This window comes from Manis javanica, chromosome 3 (assembly GCF_040802235.1).
Source record: "Manis javanica isolate MJ-LG chromosome 3, MJ_LKY, whole genome shotgun sequence".
Lineage (NCBI taxonomy): Eukaryota > Metazoa > Chordata > Mammalia > Pholidota > Manidae > Manis > Manis javanica.
The window spans coordinates 183,690,255-183,710,854 of NC_133158.1; the positions used below are offsets into that span (position 1 = coordinate 183,690,255).

Consider the following 20,600-nt stretch of genomic DNA (forward strand, 5'->3'; position numbering starts at 1 on the left):
GCATGGCACCATGTCAGTAGCCACAGGGTCAGGCCGTGATAGATGGCCCAGCTGTCAGTGCAGACAACTATAGCGGATCATGAGCCACACTGCCTGCAACTCAGCCCATTGTCTGCTCTTCCCCTCTCCATGCTCCATCCTTATTGTCTCAGTCTTAGGATGGAAAGCCATAGCACTACACTTCAGGGGCTACCCATGAGTAGAGCTGTCTGTATACCAAGCATCTTCGGTTATAGGGGCTTTTCCCCCTTGATAAGGAATCTCAGCTATCAGAGGCTCAAAAGCAAGTTCTGCTTTCCACTGGTTTATCTCACTGGCTCCAGTAAGCATTGGAGTTCGGCACTTAAGGGGCTAGTGGAGAGGGCATTACACTGCTTTAGATATGCACCTAATTTGGCCATGTTGGTGTCTGTGCCATTCCACTCCATAGCCTTTGGGTCCAGTCTTGGACCCACCCCACAATGAGATAGGTGGTTATTACCTTGGTCGGAGCTGTTCCAGTTATGAGCTTTGTAGCCAGCAAGGTGTGGTATATGGCAGCCAGTTGCTTCTCTATCAAGGGGTACCAGACCTCTGCTCCTTTCCATAATTGTGACCAGAATTCAATAGGTTGGCATGTCTGTTCAAGCTGCTGCCAAAGGCCCCATCCATAACCATCTTCAGTTACATGCACCTCTAGCTCACAGGGCCTTGATGAGTCTATTATGCTCAAGGCCTGTATGGCCTTGACTGCTCAGTTAGCAGCAGTAAAAGCAGCTGCACACGTCTCATCCCAGTCCCACCTGATGCCCTTTCATACCAACCAGTATACGGGCTTCAGAATTTGTGCCAAATGAGGAATAAACACTCTTCAGTATCCCAAAAGACCCAAAAACTATTGTAAAACTGCCACAGTGGTAGGGGTATGAAAAGCCTGGACCTTGTCTTTTACTGCTTCTGGGATAACATTAGTTTTATCCAACCAGATAATCCCCAAGATTTTACAGACATACCAGTCCCTGAACCTTGGTGCTGTTCACAGTCCATCCTTTTTCCTGTACATGCTGCAGCAGTTTAGGAACTGCCCCTTCTAAATCTGCAAGACAATCAGATGTGAGCATAATATCAATGTAGTGATACAACTGCACTATTTGCAGTTTCTTCCACGTGGACAAGTTCTGTGCTACAAGTCCATGTCAAATGGGGGGACCATGGAGGTATCCCTGTGGAAGGACACTGAATGTCCACTGCCGGCCTTCCCACATGAAGTCAAACTGTTCCTGACTTTCCTGTGCTATGTCAGTAGAGAAGAAAGCATTAGCAAAGTCCTCATCATAATGATGTGTTCCTAGTTCATGACTGAAGCTGTCCATAAAGGCTGCTATAAAGGAGACAACAGCATGCAAAGGGGCTGTGACTTTGTTCAATTCCCTGTAATAAACCACCACACGCCAAGAGCCCAAGAGCCGACATACTTTTTCACTGGCCACACTGGGAAATTAAAAGGACTATAAATCTATTAGTGGGCTTTATGAGGCCCACCTTCTCCAACTCCTATAACGTTTCTACAATTTCCTTGTTAGTCCGAGGCAATTTATATGCTTAGTATTTGTCACCCACTGAGGTACAAGCATAGCTACATGCTGAGCATGTCCCCTGAGAAGTGCCTTTACCACATGTACCCTCAGTCTGAACTCACCTGCAGTGGTCTGTAACCACAGGCCCTACAGGATGTCTACCCCCAAAATATATTCAAGGATTGGAGAAATGTACACAGTATACTTCTTTGGGGGTAAATGCCCTATTCCCAGTGTGATTTCGTCTTTCTTCACTCTAACTGCCTTATCCCCATAGCCATCTATCACAGCAGGCATCCCAAGAAAATGCTCCGGGTTGCCATAAATCAGAGAACATTCAGCTCCTGTGTCCATCAGTGCCAGGACACATTGTACGTTCACAGGGGACCAATGAATTACTAATTCTACATGTGGCCTCTGGTCCCCAACACTCCCCCAAAGTGGGGACCTTGATGCCTGTTCCCTCAGTCAAACTGCAATGCCCAGTCATGGTCCTGTGGAGGTAAGGGCTCAGGTGGACCCTGAGTACTGTCTTGCAGGAAGTCTTGCAGCAACACAGACTGGACATGGGGCTTAGCCTCCAGCTTCCATGTCCTGCACTTAAGTGGCTGGAACTGCTTCTCTGGCTCTAATTGGTGCCACAGTTCTAACAAGGCTCTGTTGGCTGCCTATCAAATTTTTCTTTCACTACCATCACCTTTGTCAAATCGACCCACATCTGGGTCCTTGAGATCTTCATGGGGCCCTTTGCACCTCTCCTTTCAGTCGTAGCCCATACTTCCTTCCATGCTCTTATTGTTTCAATCTCCTGCAGATCTGCTAACATACAAGAAGCCTCACTTATGGGTTGCCCTATGTTAGGGGCAAAACAGTCACTAGGGACTCAAAGACAGATGGGGAGCTGTATGCAGCACCAGCTTTCTCATTCCTATAGTGAACACCTCCTCATCAGGGCCCTGGAGGTCCATGCTATAGATGATATTTTTCATGCCCAATTCCCTTTAACACCTGCTGGAGCTCTGCAAACATTTTCCAGCTAGTGGGTAAGTGTGGTAAATCACCCTGATTAGGCCAAACTGCCCTGATGGCTGCTGTCAACCAACGCAGAAGCGCTTGATTCCATATGAGATGTGATGGGCACTTTGCAACTGCTGCTGGAGGGAAGGGTGAGTCAGAGAAGCCGGTGTACTCATTGAAGGACCCAACATAACTGTGTTTTCCACCCCCATATCCCAGAAACACGGAAGCCATGTAGGCAGAGGTTCTGACGGCTTCTGCCCATACTGGATGCTCATGTCTGCCAGCTCATCCTGGGTATAGGGGGGAGCATGGAGTGCTCCACAACCTGGGGAGAGGGCTGCTCCTTCCCCTGAGGAGCTCACAGTTGTTGTATTTCATTTTCTTACAAAAGGGCAGGCCTTTAATACAGGAGATGCTGGTGCCTTAGGTGGTGGTCTTGGCAACAGATAGGCCCTTGGCCCCACCACCTCATCCTCTCCCAACATCTCCTCCACCATCTCTGAGGCTGTAGACACCACTCTTTCCTACCCCTCCCCATGGCTTCCTACAGTGCAGATCCCCCTGCTGCCCCCTCCCACTCCCTCTCTGCTAACATATATTCCAGTAGCAGGACCTGTCTTCTCAATAACTGCCTCTCTTTCTTAAGGGCATCCCATAGGTCATCACACAGCTCCTCTAAGCGATGCTGAAGTGTGTCGCTCTCCTTGATAACCCTTTCCACTATCTTGATAAACAGACATCCTACAATCCCGGCTACTACATGGCCACTCAGGGCCTCTAAGCAGTCTTCTATTTCACAGAGGACCAATTCACCAGCTTCCAGTGTCTCCATCCTTCCTCAGTTCTGGGGAAGGCCCCACCCCCTCTAAGAGGTGCTTAACCCTATACCAATTCCCCAATAGGGGCTCCCCAACTGGAAGCACCATAGATAGGGGCTCCTGGGTGAAGCTGCACCCTCCACCACTGCAGCCACTGGGGCCTCCCCACCATCCACAGATGGCATTCCAGGCACCTCGCCTCTGTCTCTAGGGGCAGCCCACCCAAGGGTTGCATCCATGAAGACAGATTTCGGTTTCAGAGTTCCTGCTGACTACTGCCAGATGTAACTCCGGGGAGAAAAGTCCCAGGGCAAAATACATTTGAAACCAAATTCAGCCAAAGGGAGAAATAAAGTGGGAGAAACCCATTTATTTCCTACAAGCAGTCATCCACTTCTGCACCCCCATCTCTTTCATTACCTAGGTGCAGGAAAATGGACCCCAGTCAACCTCTCCAGTCCAGAAATGCCCTGGCCTCATTTGCTCGCTGGCCCTTGTAATTACCTATTGACATGGAGATAGATTACTTTTCTCTACCCCTTAGAAACACTTATTGATATGGAGATGCACTAAGGCCAGGCAAGAGATTTTAGAAATGTTGCAATTTAACCCACAAGCCCTTTGTGTCTGTCTCCTGGACAAACTTCTGTTGGTTTTTAAAGCCAGACTTTTGGGGATCCATCCCTCCAGTACTGATCACATGGTTTGTGGTGCCTGATTTGGGGCTAGAACCCCTCATTCCTCAGGGAAATTCTTACTTGTGACATACCTCCCACTTGTGGCTCATCACGTTGGGAGTGGGGTTTTGTGGGGTTTGTGGGTTTTGTATTGCATCCTCCTGAAGTGGCTATCTATGCATCTCAGTGTGACCTTTTAATCTTTTGCTTTGGAGGAACTGTTCAGATCTTTTTCAGAGAGAATATTTTTATATGTAACTGTAGAGATTTGGTGTGTCTGTGAGAGGAGGTGGGTTCAGGGTCTTCCTACACCACACTTTTGAACCATCACCCTAAAGCTTTTTTTATAACTTCCCTATTTACATTGTTCAGATCCATTTAACTTGAGTATTTTGTCATTTAGTGTAATAACTCATCAATCTGTTAGTGCAACCTTTCTTTATGTTACTTTTCTTAGTACGTGAAATGTGCTATTTTGAATCCTTGAAATGTTATAAACCACCAGATTGCTAATTGCTTTGGATGCTGTGAAAAATAATTACTCCACATTATTTTTGATATTTAATTGACAGTGTAATTAATGCATTTAACTAAAGACCTGCAATAAACTATTTCTAATTACAGAGGGTAGTGGAGTGGAAAAGTAGGCTGTAAAACTTTACAAAGGAAACAATGTTTTCTCTATTATGTTAAAATTCATTGTTGATATAACTTTTTCGGGGACAAAAGTAAAATTACCTCAAATGGGACATTCTTGGTATTAGAAAGAGTTGTAGAATAATTTTACTCATGATACAGTAATATTTTTTAAATTACTATTTATGGATATATTGTACAAGTGATGGATGTCATATATTACCTCTACCATGCTTGCACTAGAATTTCTCCTTCTTCAGTTGGCAGAACTTTATGGGGTAGATAATCATGCCACTGCCAGAATGAATAATCTTTACCACTGGCCTGTATTCAATTTATTCTGCATCTGAAGGGCAGTCAGCTGAAAAGCTATGCCAAATTTTAGATGTCATTGAAATATGTAGATATATCAGGAACTGTGTCTGTTCTTAGTTCCCAAGGTAATAACTTCTTATTATAAACTGATCTCTGAAAATAACACTTGGAAACTGATACAAGGAATTCCCAGTCTCAATGCCTCATAAATTTGGGTGTAAAAGATGTTAGGTTCTTTGAAGACGTGTACTGTTTTCATTGCCCTGTGGCTCTGGGATAATATTAATAATTGGCATATTCTTTTTTTCCTCTCTATACCCCTGATTAGAAAAATATGTCTCCATTGGTATTTCATCAGATTGCTTATTTAATTTCAAATATGTACATTTTCCAAAAACAGATAACTAAAATGAGTGACCGGTTTCAGGGAATGTAAATTATTTTCAGAATTTCAGAAATTGAAAAGGGGATAAGAGGAAGGAGAAAATGCTGGGCTGGTGTGAAGCGATCACCCGTGACCCCCGCAGAATCCCCAGCGACACGCCAACACCTGAAACCTCGGGGTGTGTGGCTGATGCCTCACAAAGCTCCACACTGGTGAGTGAAAAGTTATTTTTGCTCAAAATGGCCTGTATGTAAATGGAATGCTAGGGATAAGGGGAAAAAGAAGACTTTCTAAGTAAACATTATTCTTGTTTACAATGGTAGTTGCATTTGTATTACATTGTTCAGTTGAGTTAATGGATAATAATGAATGTCTTAATGTCATATCATACTAGAGTTTATTGCAGATTAAAAAATAATCTTTTTATTTCTTTGGACACTGCCTTTCCATTATTAGTGATCTTAAAGAGATATTTAAAGTTAATATATTTCATCCTGTACTTGTATAATGTAATTAATGGAGAAAAACTATAGAATTATCCAAACATAATTAAAAATCAGAATCATACTTTCTGTGTTTTTCTATATATATTCTAAAACTGTCTAGGAAAAGGATTAAGAATTATAATTTTTATATAAAATTGTGAATTAAATTATTGCAAAAATGATATGAATAATGAATCAATAGTATACTGTAGTGTCTTTTTTTGGTTTAATTTAAATGCTCAGCTTGGGGTAGCCACCATTTCCCAATGATTAGGAATGAGAAATCATTTAAAAAAAAGAGTTTTATGCACCCTTTGTTAAGATTTTGACTGTAATATTCTTCATTTCAAAGAATGAAAATTACACTCAGTCTTTGAGTTTTATGTTGACATAGTAGATATATTTTAATTATTATTTTACCATTTTATAAAATGGTAAAGGCAACTGTTTTCATTAGCCCTTACTTTTAGTTGATGAATATATAATAAATATGAGCAAAGATTTTAGGTTGTTTTTACTTCTGAGTCTTTCAAAATATCTACTTTTTTACATAGAAATAATGATCCTGGGCAAATATTATTGTGTGTAAAGAGAAACCATCTTGAAAGAATAGGCTTTCAGCTGACAAAACAGCAGTGGGAATCCTCCTTAAATTCATTACTTTAGACTGTGGGAAGACAGCTGAGGGTATGAAGAAATGTGTGCAACATGATTGGATAATGAAAGCTCGAGGGAATAGATTTTTTTGAAATCATCATCTGCAATGTTTTATTTCACTTTCACAAGCTCTTTTGTAAGTTGTTATTTTAAATAAAACTGCTTGGGATGAGTTAACATCATTTAAAACATACATGTTACACAGCATTTATGCATATAGCTGGACTTTGTTAGGTATCCTGCAAGAGCTAAATATTTTGAAATAAAAAATTATTTCTGTGATTTTATTAGAGTGGCCTTAGTGCTTAATTCCTATTTGATAGAACCATAAATCAAAACCATATGAAATCTTGAGCAAACATTTGGCCTTTCTCTTATAATTGGGTAACCTAATATTAGCTTTATTTTACAGATATGTACTATGGCCCAGAGAAATTAATTGACTTTCCCAGTGTCACTTAGCTAGTTAGTGATGGAAGGATTACTGGAGGCCAGGCTCCTTAAGGCGAATCTTCCCCTAGTGTGCCACACTGTCCCCACCTTCTTGAGGATGTTTTCTTCCCATTCCAGTACTTTCAGTAGAAAGAAAAATATATCAAGTTATCAACTAATTAAATCCAATAATTAATCTTTTAAATATAATGCTGTATTAGGAAGATAACCTCTAGCCATTGTAATATAACTCAAACATCTCAGTTTCTTAGAACAGAAAGATAAACTTTTTCTTTCTTATGTCGTAGCCCGTATGTCTTGGGTAGCTCTCCCTGGAGATTCATTATCAAATGACGGTTCAAAGATAAGGGCTTCTTGCATCTTTTGATGTTGCCTTCTTAAACATACGGCCTCTTAGGTCACTGAGAGAATTGACGGGACTGTGTGGGCCATGGTGTGTGCGCAGTTATGGAGGAACCTGGAATGTGCAGGCATTCTTTTATTGGTCAAACACAGTCAGTCTTATTGCCCATCTGAACTGCAAGGGAGGCTGGTAAGTATCAGGAAGCTGTGTGGCCAGGAATAGCAGATGGAATCAGTGGGCATCTAGCCCATCTCTGCCACAGACCTCCTCTCTGGTTGTGAAATATTCACTTTCCATGAGAGCTCACTAAAAAGTCTTTCAGTCACTGAATTCAACTAGAGTCCATAATCTCTGGTTATTCAAATGATAATGGTGAATCACCCATGAAAGAATTACCTGCATTTTACAACTGGCTTCCAACATATGTATACACCTAATGTACAAGAAAGAAATAGGAAGGAGAGACCACAATAAACACTCATCCTTGGAGAGAGAAAGAGTTAAATACACGTGGAAATCAGAGGTGGAATCCTGCTGGGTGTACATAATAACATCTCTCTGACCTAGAAGTCAGAAAGGGGCTTTGAATACGCTCTGATCCTGCCCCCTGAGAGGTCTCCTTTATCCACCATGCTTTCTAGCCTCTGGATATGCCCTCTGAGAAGATCCTCCTTTTTTATTCTCCTTGTCCACATTTGAGGTGCCTACTGTGGGTTGTATAGCCTTAAAGTATTTTTTTTCCGATTTGGGGGAAATTATGGGATCTCTTGCTTGTTTTAAGCCTTAAATATTGCAAGGCTCATGTTCCTAGGGTCATGGTATTTTAGTACCTTTGAATCTTCACAGGGTTCTGATCTATTTCCTGGTGTGCCCAGGAAATTTCTTTTCTGGATGCTCTTCATTTCCTCTTCCCTCATGTCTCTCTCTCAAGATGGTACTATCTTGAAAATAGTACCCTTAAACAGACCTTTGTCTGGAGATACCTTGTTCAGCTCTGAAGTTTTATTCAGTATCAGCTCTAAATATCATATTTGCCTTGAGTCACATTACTCAAATGCAAAATTTTATTGGGTCTTTGTTACTCAACGCTTTAATCAATATCACGTCTTACCATTTGGGGTTTGCAAGAATCAGACATGTTGTCCAGTAAGCCCTGACACTTGTGGATTCTCTTTATTCCTGGTCAGATCTGCTTTCACACTAGTTAATTAGTTCCTGAGCACATGATTCTTTTGTTAACACCTTGCTGAATGTAGCCAATACTAGTCAACTAATATTATTGTTTTGTTTTTCAATCTATTTTGAAAACCTATTTTCAGCCCAGATATTCCATTTTTTGCCAAGATTTTCCTTGCTACCCACTACCCAGTAATTAAGCAAATGCCATGTATTTTAGATCTTTGCTATGGTAGCATAAGCTTTGGCTACCAATTTCTGTGTTTGGAGAGTTATAAAAGTTGGGATACAGTCAGGACTTTTTCTGGGACTTGTTCTGGAAACAGAAACAAGAAATTTTAACAGAGAATATAATATGAAAAAGTATTGAATCTGTTCTTGGAAGACAGGAAAAATTTTAAAGGTAAGCAAGTTTATTAAACACAAGAAGTAACAATCTCCCTGCGGAGCAGGCTGGTGTTCAAACAAAAAGGCTAACGGAGCTTCTGTATAGCAAAGGACACCATCAGTAGAACAAAAAGGTACCCTACAGTTTTGGAGAATATATGCATAAATGACATATCCAATAACGGGTTGACATCCAAAATATATAAAGAACTCACATGCCTTAACAACCAAAAAGAAAATAATCTGATTAAGGAATGGGCAGAGGATCTGAACAGACACTTCTCCAAAGAAGAAATTCAGATGGCCAATAGGCACATGAAAAGATGCTCCATATTGCTACTCATCAAAGAAATGCAAATTAAAACTACAGTGAGATATCACCTCATGCGGGTTAGGATGGCCACCATCCAAAAGACAAACAACAAATGCTGGTGAGGATGTGGAGAAAGGGAAACCCTCCTACACTGCTGGAGGAAATGTAAATTAGTTCAACCATTGAGGAAAGCAGTATAGAGGTTCCTCAAAAAACTCAAAATAGAAATACCATTTGACCCAGGAATTCCACTCCTAAGAATTTACCCTAAGAATGCAGGAACCCAGTCTCAAAAAGACTTATGTACCCCTATGTTTATTGCAGCACTGTTTACAATAGCCAAGATATGGAAGCAACCTAAGTGTCCATCAGTAGATGAATGGATAAAGAAGATGTGGTACATATACACAAAGGAATATTATTCAGCCATAAGAAAGAAACAAATCCTACCATTTGCAACAATATGGATGGAGCTAGAGGGTGTTTATGCTCAGTGAAATAACCCAGGTGGAGAAAGACAAGTACCAAATGATTTCCCTCATTTGTGGAGTATAACAATGAAGCAAAACTGAAGGAACAAAACAGCAACAGACTCACAGACTCCAAGAAGGGACTAGAGATTACCAAAGAGGAGGGGCATGGATTGAGGAGTACCATGATTGGCACACATGGTGTGGGGGATCATGGGGAAGACAGTGTAGCACAGAGAAGACAAGTAGTGACTCTCTGGCATCTTACTACACTGATGGACAGTGACTGCAATGGGGTATGGGGGGGGACATGATAATATGGGTGAATGTAGTAATCACATTGTTTTTTCATGAGAAACCTTCATAAGACTGTATATCAATAATACCTTAATAAAAAAAAATCTAAACCTATTGACTTACTTTCAACGGACTTACCTTAATTTTTTTTAGTCTCAGCAAGTAGGCCAAGTTGTTTATTTTGCAATGGCTTTTATGCATTCTGAAAATAAGTTATGTCAGGGCAGGTAGAGTTGGCAAGGTTTTTTTTTTAACCTCATTTTTTCCCTCCTTTTAATTATTTATTTGATCATTTATCAGTTACTTTTAATCTCTATTACAAAGCCTTTCCTAAGTACTGCCAAAGACAATGGTGAATGAAAACTATTAGAGTAACTGTATTTATTATTAGAGTAACTTTATTAGAGTAACTGTAAAAAGATAGAAGATGTCTTCATCAAAGTATAGAAGGGAAGGTATCATTTATCAAAATGAGGGAAATTAAGTACATTATGCCTATCAAGAGCTTTGATTTTTGTTAGAAGTAAAATGATTAAAAAATATACCCCAATGGTTGTTATGGAAACAGATTGAATTAAAGAATGTAAAAGGGGAGACTGGTGCTTCAAACATCACACCATGAATAAAAATTACATTTGTTGTGCAGCTTAACATAGCATATTAACTTTAATTGTACAGATACAGAACAATGTAAAAACATGATTATTCACAATAGTAATAATTGATCTAAAAATGCTGCTCATATGAAGAGATCTTTTCCTCTAGGAGCAAATCACAAGATCATGTTCACAGCTGCTCTTCATCAAAATGTGTCATATCTGTCTATTTAATTTAGATATAAATTAAATTGTGAGCTCCTTAAAAAAGGTTTCTTAATAGTTGTTTAATTTTACTGTCTGTATAGTAGTTAGAACACACTGTTTTTTAAACATCCTACTTTGGTTGTCTGAGGACCCCCAGGCAGAGCTGTGTGTATACAGATGGGGCAGAGCTCATGTGAGTGTGTGGGACTGAGATCCTCAGTTTCTCTCCACCCACACACAACGCAGAGGGCAAGGCTTCTTCATCCTTACATTGGTGGGAGTGCTGCTGTGCCTTCCGGAAAGGGGAAAGGCAGGATGAACTGGCTTGATGTTTGTTGGGTCAACTTGCTTTTGCCTCAGAATAAAAATTGTACCTGGTAATAAGCGGAACATGTCGGAGTAGGACTGAAGAATCCAGAGCTAATTCTGTGCAGCCATCTTCTGATTCAGAAGATAAATGGGATAAAGTTATTGGATAACTTTATATCTCAAACACAATTATATTATAATAAGATAATAGTATTTTCAATGCCTATTCTCTTCTAAGAGTTTAGATGCATATCTTCAAACTTCATGGCAACTCTGAAGTAGTTATTGATCTCCTTACAGACAGAGAAACTAATGTTCACAAAGATTAGAAAAATGGCAGAGCAGGAATCCATTCTAGTTTTTTCCAGTCCTCTGTGCTGTCATAGAGAATATTTTGTTCATATAAATATTTGACAGTTACATGATATAACATGATGATTCTTAACCTAGAACAACTGCTCTATTAATTCATCACTGTCATTATTGCATTGCCTAATGAGTGGTTTGGTATCCAGGGTTACATATTGTTGAGTCATAGTTTGGGACTCTGGAGCTGTCTGTAATGCAACAAAACAGGGGTAAATGAATTACAGAGGAAATGAGTGATTCAGAACTATTTGAATCACAGTAATCCCCAGTGTAGAAGGTATCTTCATTTATTCATTTAACTACTCTCTGTTGAGGATGAGCTATGTGCCAAGCATTGTAATATGCAATAGATAGTGTTGAAAAAAGAAAAGGACACAGTGCTTGTCATCAAGAACACTATATATATTATTATATCTAAACGTGGTAATCTCTTCTAAAATTTTTATTTGCATCTATACTAAATGTTAAAGTGCAAATGAAATATGGTTTTAAATAGTGTTTAAAATGAATTTGGAGATGGAAAACATGCTTGTTGGATCTATTTTTGAAATGATTGACTGGTTGATTATCCTTATGGATGCTAATAATTGGCAACTACATTTCCAAAGGAAGGGGTAGGTTATTTTGCAGATTCTCTTGTATAGGCCTAATTTGTTTTAACTGTTTAGCACAATATTATCCAATAAAATGTCTGTTCAACATAGGAAGCAAATCCCTTAGGTTTAATGCCAAAAGCAACCTTTTAGTTGATGGCCTGTTAAATTATTTTTATATCACTATAGTAATTGTCAACTGTAATTATTTGATGGGATAATTCTTGAGTACAGCTTTGTGAATCCATGTGAGGAAACCAGCAACTCAAATGCAGATATGGTCACATAGATACCTGTTTTCTATATATCCAGTGCAGCCTACAGGAGTAAAATTTAATTTAACAATCCAGTGACTCTTTAAAGATAAAAAATGAAATAGCTTTCACATTGCAGTTACCAGCTTGTCAACTTTCACAGGCACATTGTCACACCAAACAGATTTTATTGTACATACTGTGATGAGACTGCAAACAATTGCTGGTTGTCTTGTTTTCACGGGCTGAGTGATTTCACCTGTGGAAATTCTACAAAACAGCTCTATTCAATGGGCATGACATCGCTGATGCTGTCATTGCCTCTCACTACATAAGAATAAACTTAAAAATTAGTGCAGCTGTATACATAGTGTTTTACCAAAGCCCAGATATGGTCACTGTATTTTCTGAAATGTCTTGTGATTAGGTCCACTACCTGATTTGTATTAATTTTTTTACAGAGACATACATACACTTAGAGAAGGACATTTCAGGAAACATGTTCTTTTACCTAGTCTTTATGCAATGTGTGTGCTAAAGCTTGCATTATCATAACACACTGATGCTGCTTCACACAAATAAATGCAAAGCAGATGTGAAAAATAAGTCTGCTTCTCCATATGAAAAATACTATTTTATTCTGCTTATTTAAAAGGAACCAAGTGCTGTTTTCCTATTAGATTGAAAGTGTCTCAAGTCATCTACTTTTCTTTAAATACTTGCCTTTCTACTCAAATGTCTACTTCCCCCTCTTTCCTTCTTAAGATCCCAGAGGGATTATATAAAAATACAAAATAAAATCGATCCATAAAAGTAAAAAGAGATTTCAACAAATTTCAGACATGTAGAAGCAGAATGTATTTTATTTCTTTATCAGTTTTGATGTCGTGTTTTTCTAGAAATATGGTAATTTCATCCAAATGATACTAAATTCTGAAATTTATAAGTATAAAACTGATCATATTTTATAATGTTTATAGGATTTATAATGATGTCATCTTTTCTTTTTGATATCGGTATTTTTTACTAGTTTCTGTTTAACATAATATTCCTTCCAAGTTATATCAAATGTTTTCCAAAAAACAAATTTTATAGTTTGTCATTTTTTTCTGTTGTATATTGGTTTTTCATCAGGTCTATTGAGATATATTCTAAATACTAGCCATTTAAAGTGTATGAGTCAATGGTCTTTTAGTATATTTATAGAGATGTACAACTATCTGTATAATCTAAATTTAGAGAATTTTCAGCATCCTCAAAAGAGGGCAGTATCCATAGGCAGTTACTTACCATCCCTCCCTCCAATGCCCTAGACCTAAGTAACTACTTATCTTTTGTCTCTATAGATTTGCCTATTCTGCATATCTCATACAAATGTAATTGTATATGTGGTCTTTTGTGACTAATTCTTTTACTTAGCATAATGTTCCTAAGGTTGAGCCATATTGTAGCATGTATCAGCATTTCACTCCTTTTTACTACCAAATAGCATTCCATCATACAAATATACCACATTTTGTATCCATTCATTAGTTGATTTGGGTTGTTTCTACTTCTTGTTTATTGTGAGTCATGCTGTTATTAACATTTGTGAACAAGTATTTTTATGAACATATATTCCTATTTTCTTCATTAGAGACAAGTAGAACTAATCAGTCATATGTTTGCTGCAGACAGCTGCGTCTGGGGGGTCTCTCTCTGTGCACTAGGGGAAGCACTAGGAGAAACCCCAGCCTGGGCTGGGAGGGTTCTTGACTCTGCATGAGAAAGAATTCTCAGACAGGTTGGGTGAGTATAGGTAAGGAAGGAATTCATTAAAACAAAAATAATAGGGGATAGAAGCTGCCCTCTAGGTGGCTGAGAACAGGGAGACATCCCCAACAGCCCCTAAAAGATGACACCAAGGTTCTTGTATACAGAGCCAGAGATTGAACTTCGCAAACGCTCAAGGTTGGCAAATAAGAAGGAGGCTTTTTATTGATAGAGAGAAAATACAGAACTCCCAGGCATGTAGTGGGAGGGGCAAGGCTGTCGATTATGGGCTCAGCGGCAGGGGCTTTTTGCCCATTGCATCGAGGAGGGAGGGAAGCTGTTTGTTCTCTATAGGTTCCCCTCCGAAGGCCAGCTTTATTTCAAGCCAGTCAGACTAAAGGTCATTTAACTAGTATGCCCTGGTCAAGCTTCGCATGCTACATGAGTAATAGTAAAAATGGTTTTTTGTCACAGGGGAAGTTCAGTGAGAAACTTCTTATACATTGTTGCATTGTTTCAGCTGCAAATCTCGTTTTTCACATTCCCAAGGTCCTTAGTAAGCATCCCATTTGTCCTTCCCAACGCCCTTACCTATCTCTACCTGGAGACGGCTGCCCTGTCTCATGGTAGCTGTATAGTTAAAAATTTGAGGAACTGCCAAAATGTTTTGCATAGTAGCTGTACCATTTTAAATTTCCAGCAGGAATGTATGAGGGTTTCAATTTCTCTGCAGTAATTGCTAGTCTCTTTTTTATTATGGCTGGTTATTGTGATTTTGATTTTTAAAATTTGCCTAATAATATGACAGCATTTTTTCATGTGTTTATTTGCACCATATATCTTCTTTGAAAAAATGTCGATTCAATTGTTTTTTTATTACTGATTTGTTATAGTTTTTTATATGTTCTGGACACAAATCCCCAATTACATATATGATTTTATATGTGAAAACATTTGCAGGTATTTTCTCACAGTTTGTGGATTGTCTTTACTCCTGATGATGGCATTCATTGAAGCACAAAAGCTTTTCATTCTTATGAATTTCAGCTTATCCGTTTTCACTTTATTGCTTGTGCTATTAGTGTTGTGTCTAAGGAATCACTGCTTAACCAAAGATCACAAAGATTTTGTGTTTTCTCTTAAGAGTTTTATAGTTTTAACTCTAACATTTAGGTCTGTAAGTGACTTTGAATTAATCTTTGTGCATGATGTGAAATCAGAATCCAAATTCATTTTTTTTTAATGTGGGCATTCATGCAATTCAGTTATTTTAGCACCATCTGCTAACTAGAAAGACTATGTTGGTCAATATCTGAAGATGAGTCCCTATAAAGTCAGCTCCTTCCAAGTACATGGAAACTTTTCACTGGAAACATTCTAGAGTGATTCTTGCTAATTACTGACACTACAAAAATAAATAAATACTTCACTCCATTTTGTCTAAGATCATCATATGCTGCCTATCACCAGCCTATTCCAAGGGGAACTGCGTCAAGCTCAGTCCTGTTCATTTTTATTTTTTCTTCCAAGAAACATTCTATTATATTATTTTCCTTGTAAAGATGAAGAAGCTGAGACGAAGACATCTCAAGTAAATTGTCCCTTGTCACTAAGCTAGATAATAATAAAACTAAATAAATTTTTCTAATTATATTAACTCTTTACATAAGCTGTATAAGCTTTTGTAAAGTACATGTGAAATTCTCTAATATGAACTAATAGCCGAAGTCCACAGAAGAGCTGCTCTACTCACCTGCCTGCCTGTCTGGAAAGATTTCCACCTCTGGGTTTTTAAGAACCTTGGATGGGGTCTTATCTGTTCCTATACATTTATTATAAATGAAAGTAAGAATGTTATCCTAGCTTTATATTGTACTTATTTTGTTTGTTTGTTTGTTTGTTTATTTATTATTTCATTTACTTGTTTACTATAAATATAATTAATATAAACATTTATATGCATCTACAATAGCATGAGCCTGCCCATCCAGAAGGCTGCACTGAATTGCATGTTTGCCTGGGGGCACAAGGTGTAACTGTAAAGAGATTGACTTAAGATCCAATATGTGAAAACCTGTTTTATTTTCTTGTAATACTTTATGGAAATTGAGCAAGTATAATAAATCATGTATATCCTATTTTACTGGTGTATATATATATATATATATATATATATATTACAAAAATTATTTGGAAGGACAAAAAGCAGTTTGTAATTTCCCACGTAGTAAGGTTATTTGGCAGGCTTTTTATCAGGTGACCATTTACTGCTACTAGTCTGCTTAAGTTGCAACTACCATGTACATAAAACAGTTGTTTTTAAAATGCTTTTATTTCTGTGTTAAACATGAAATTACCTCAGGTGCCAATTTACGATTACAAATTTTTGTTTTGTTTTGTTCTTTTTTTTTTTCATCTTTGAAAGTTTTTAATTTTTTTTTTTGGGTATCATGAATCTACAATTACATGAAGAACATGATGTTTACTAGGCTCCCCCCTTCACCAAGTCCCCCCCACATACCCGTTCACAGTCACTGTCCATGAACATAGTAAGATGCTGTAAAATCACTACTTGTCTTCTCTGTGTTGCACAGCCCTCCCCGTGCCTCCCCCCACATTATACATGCTAATCATAATGCCCCCTTTCTTTTTCCCTGCCCTTGTCCCTCCCTTCCCACCAATCCTCCCCAGTCCCTTTCCCTTTGGTAACTATTAGTCCATTCTTGGGTTCTGTGATTCTGCTGCTGTTTTGTTCCTTCAGTTTTATTCTTAATAGAGAACATATTGTGAAGTAAAAAATGTGTTGCAACTGTTTTTTTTTTTAACATAACAAGACAACACATAAGATGGCTTATGTTCATTGCCTTTGTCTGTCAGAATGGCTGAAAAATGAGGGCAGGGCTCCCAGGTGCTCCTGCGGCTCACTGTGGGCTGGGCCTGGTGGGGAGGTTGTGGGCCACCATGCTTTCCTTCTAGTTCTTCCAGGGAGGCTTTGATGGATGTCACAAAGGGGGAGCATGATGAACCAAAACAAATCATTCCATGGTAACTGTCCCCATTCCATTGAAATATCTGAATTATGTCTACTTTATTCAGTTGTCTTTATAAATAAAATAACATGGTCCACACTCTGTTCTTTTTTCATACAAAAGTAGCTTTTATCACCCAGTCTGAGGTAAGAACAATAAGTAATACTTTGGATCAAATACTAAACTCAGCTGGAAGAAGGGAAATCACATCTAATATTTCAAGTGTGGATTTTTACTAGACCTTTCTAGTTTTGCCAAACTGGTTAAAATAACAATGAGAAAAACAACTTAATTTTTCATTTTATCATCACTTTAGCTCATTTTATTCTCACATCAATTATATGTATTATGGAGGACAGATATTATCACTTCTATTATACAAACAAGAGAAACTTAAAGACTAAGGGGCTCACTGAGGGCTAACCTGCTCGCCAGGGACAAGACCAACCCCAGAATCATGTAGTCCTGACTTTCTACCATGCCGGGTCCTAACTTGTTCTTTATTCCCATGAATTCTGTACCTATTCAATATCTTGGTGAAAAGCTTCACAGTTTATCCATTTTCCCAGATTAGAAAGTTCATCCCTTCTTGTCATGTACCTCCAGTCCCTTCCTCATTGTCTTATCAAATGTACCACAGACGCATCTTTTCAATTTGTTCTCTTTTCACTTCATGCCTTCACTTTCATGTCTGCCCTGTAACATTCTGATAGTCTCCTAATTTGTGTTTCTTTGTCCAAGTTTTACCCTTTCTTATCTGTTTTGAACTTTGCTTGAAAGTTGTCTTTCCAAAATGTAAATAGAACCCACTGCTCTAAAACCATCAGGGGCTCAGCATTGTCTATAATAAAAACTCCAAGCTTGTTAGTGTGGTGTACAAGTGAGGACTTCACACTTAGGCTCTGTGTTTACTATCATAAATCTGTAAGTGGCTCAAGCTATGCTACACCAAAGAATTGTCACACTGCAAAAAAGACCACAGAAATGCTAAATACCAGCTGACAAATTATCCTGGGCTATTTTCTATTATCATCACTTGGCTTCATGGATTATCTTTCCTGCTTCCCTTTCCCTGAAACCTTTGATTTGGCAGTTTGGCTTTTTATTTTCCTTATTTCAATTCAGATTTGGATTTAGTAAATAGCCTGACTCTGGGCTTTAGTATTGGTTCTAACCTAGCAACTCCCTTGGGTGTTGTGCCTGGAAAATTCCCTTAGTTCTAAGAACAGAAAATTCAATTGAGAGGCATCTGGCCCTTATTCCCTTTATAATTTAGAGTTCAGTATGGGAAACAAAACTACTCTAGAAAGTCAGTTTGGATGGGAATTAAGTTGCTGGAAAGGCTGAAGAATTTTTCAGCTGAGCTTCTTAGAACTACTCCCAGAACTGCACTCACTGACCCACCCAGGAGAGTACCTTGTCTGAGCTCACTCATCCTAGTCCAGCTGGAGCAAGAGCCCCACCGGACTACCACAACTGTCTCTCAACCTCTACGAAACCAGGAGCAGGTGCCTCACTGCTGCTGGGAACCTTGACATGGTCCTAACCTTTATTGAAAGAAGCAACTGTCACACAAGCACCGGAAGGAAGACGTCATTTCAACTTTTCCAAGTCTCAGGACAGCATGTAGTTGATGGATCTAATTTGCATTGAGACCACTAGGTGCGAGGGAACCTGGGAAAGGCAGTTTTTAGCTCTCCAGATCTGGAAGGAGAGCAGTTGGTCAAGTGAGTCACTGTCGGTGCCTCGGGGTCTTTCCAGCCCCAGCTCCAGCGCTACTCCTCTGACCGCCCCAACACTCCTTTCCTCTCCCCGCTGTGCTTGCTTGCTTTCCGGTGTAGAGTTTCCTCCATTACTTCAATTTGACCATCAATGCGTTGTGATTCCACCAACAAAAAACATGTATATTTAAAGACAAGCAGCAAAAAAAAAAAAAAAAAAAAGAAAAGAGAGATATTTGTAGGTAATCCACGAAAACTTTTGATTTGATCAAGCATTATTAGAACTAGTTTGCATTTACATCCCAAAGAGTAAAGCAAATAAAAACTGAAGTTAGATATAAAATGAATCCCATTCCTGGAATGCTCAAACATTCTGAATTCAACTTTTGGGGGTTTTAATTAAATTGTTCACAATACAAACTTACCCACAAAATCCTGACATTTCAACATTGCTCCAGGCTATGTTTTGGAAACTAAGTCAAAAACTGGACTGGTCAGGTGCAATCTATCTGCTATTTGAAAACTTAGCTTCAGAAACTTAGAAAGTCAGGCAAAGCCAAGTTACTAACTGTTGGCTGGAAAAGGTTGAGAGGGTTTTCTCCCTTGTGCAGTGAGGCCTCCAGTCCAATTGTTCTACACACAAACATAGCTGTTTACATTCTGCTCAGTTCAGACCTGTAAGGAAAAATTTAATTTCATAAGGTGCACTTGCATTTCCAAAAAATATAGCTGACAGAAACAACGTTTACAAAGGGCAGTTTTGGGGTGTTATTGCTGGGCTGTCTGTGATCACTGTCCTGTCCAGGGAGAACAGACTCCATCCCTTCTTCCCTTTATGGGCCTGTGAGCCTCCCTGAAACCCAGGGAAGGACCCCTGTGTGGAGCAGAAAGAGCAGTAAGGAGATTTGGCAACTTCTGAACATAGAAGCGTCCTGCTCCTTGGGTGGCTTGAACTGGGGAGTATGAAGATGTGCAAGCCGAAAAGGAGAGGCATGACTGTGCTTGTGACACGGGTTCTGTAGGTGATACTCAAGAAGCTAGCTTGAAGTTTGGTTTTTATACTCACTAAAATGGGTCCTCTAGTCTTTTCTGCCTCACTTTGCAAAGTAAATGTGGAGAAAATTGTCATCTCACGAATGTCAAGGTATGGTGTGCTTCACAAACTGTTTGAGCTTCTCTAAGTAAAATAAGTGAGGAAATCCAGAGCAAATAGGCACTGAGTGAGAAAATGATATACATCTAATGGTCAGAAATCACACCGGTAAAAACATACCTTTCTTATTGAGTGCTCTAGCCCTTTTGAGCATGAGAGGGTTCAGACTGTGGCATCCAGCACCCCCAGACTCGAGGGTTGTTGATGTGGTAGCTCGGCCTGGCTGGGGAGGTGCACCTTCGCAGTTCCTGAGCATTCCTCCTGCACCTGTGTGTTCATTTGAACGGGACACCTGGGCCAGTACGAGAAGTCTGTACTTCTGCTCTTTGGGCAAGTGTGTGAGAGCTCTGCATTCCCTGTTTAGAACCTACAAAAACTGTCTTCTGCTTTTGTTCAACAGGAGATTCAAGATGTGGAAGTTATAAGTGTTTCTGATTAATTTATCTTAAAAAAATATTCTAGAACCTAGCACTTGTTCTTTAACCCATTTTGTCCTGATATATATAACACACATTCACATGGCCAGAATATCCAGTGTCCAGGGCGGAGGGAGAAATTAAAGTGGTGTTTCATTATCCACAGTGAGTTCCCTTAACAGTTTATTTTTTCCTTATAAGTTGCTTTGAGGC

The 20,600-nt window shown here is 39.0% G+C and overlaps 1 protein-coding gene and 1 long non-coding RNA gene across 2 annotated transcripts in view; one reads left to right on the forward strand and one right to left on the reverse strand.

Moving 5' to 3' along the window:
- The window catches only part of MARCHF1 (membrane associated ring-CH-type finger 1), a 937,042-nt gene that overhangs the window by 632,799 nt on the left and 283,643 nt on the right, over positions 1-20,600 (forward strand). The window contains 1 exon segment of the mRNA XM_073232517.1: positions 5,470-5,619. Coding sequence (XP_073088618.1) covers positions 5,509-5,619 — 111 coding nt within the window. The 5' untranslated portion in view covers positions 5,470-5,508.
- LOC140848237 (uncharacterized) overlaps positions 17,397-20,600 on the reverse strand; it is a 42,981-nt gene continuing 39,777 nt past the window's right edge. The window contains exon 3 of the long non-coding RNA XR_012128804.1: positions 17,397-18,952. This is a non-coding gene — a long non-coding RNA (uncharacterized lncRNA). The remainder of the gene's footprint in view (positions 18,953-20,600) is intronic.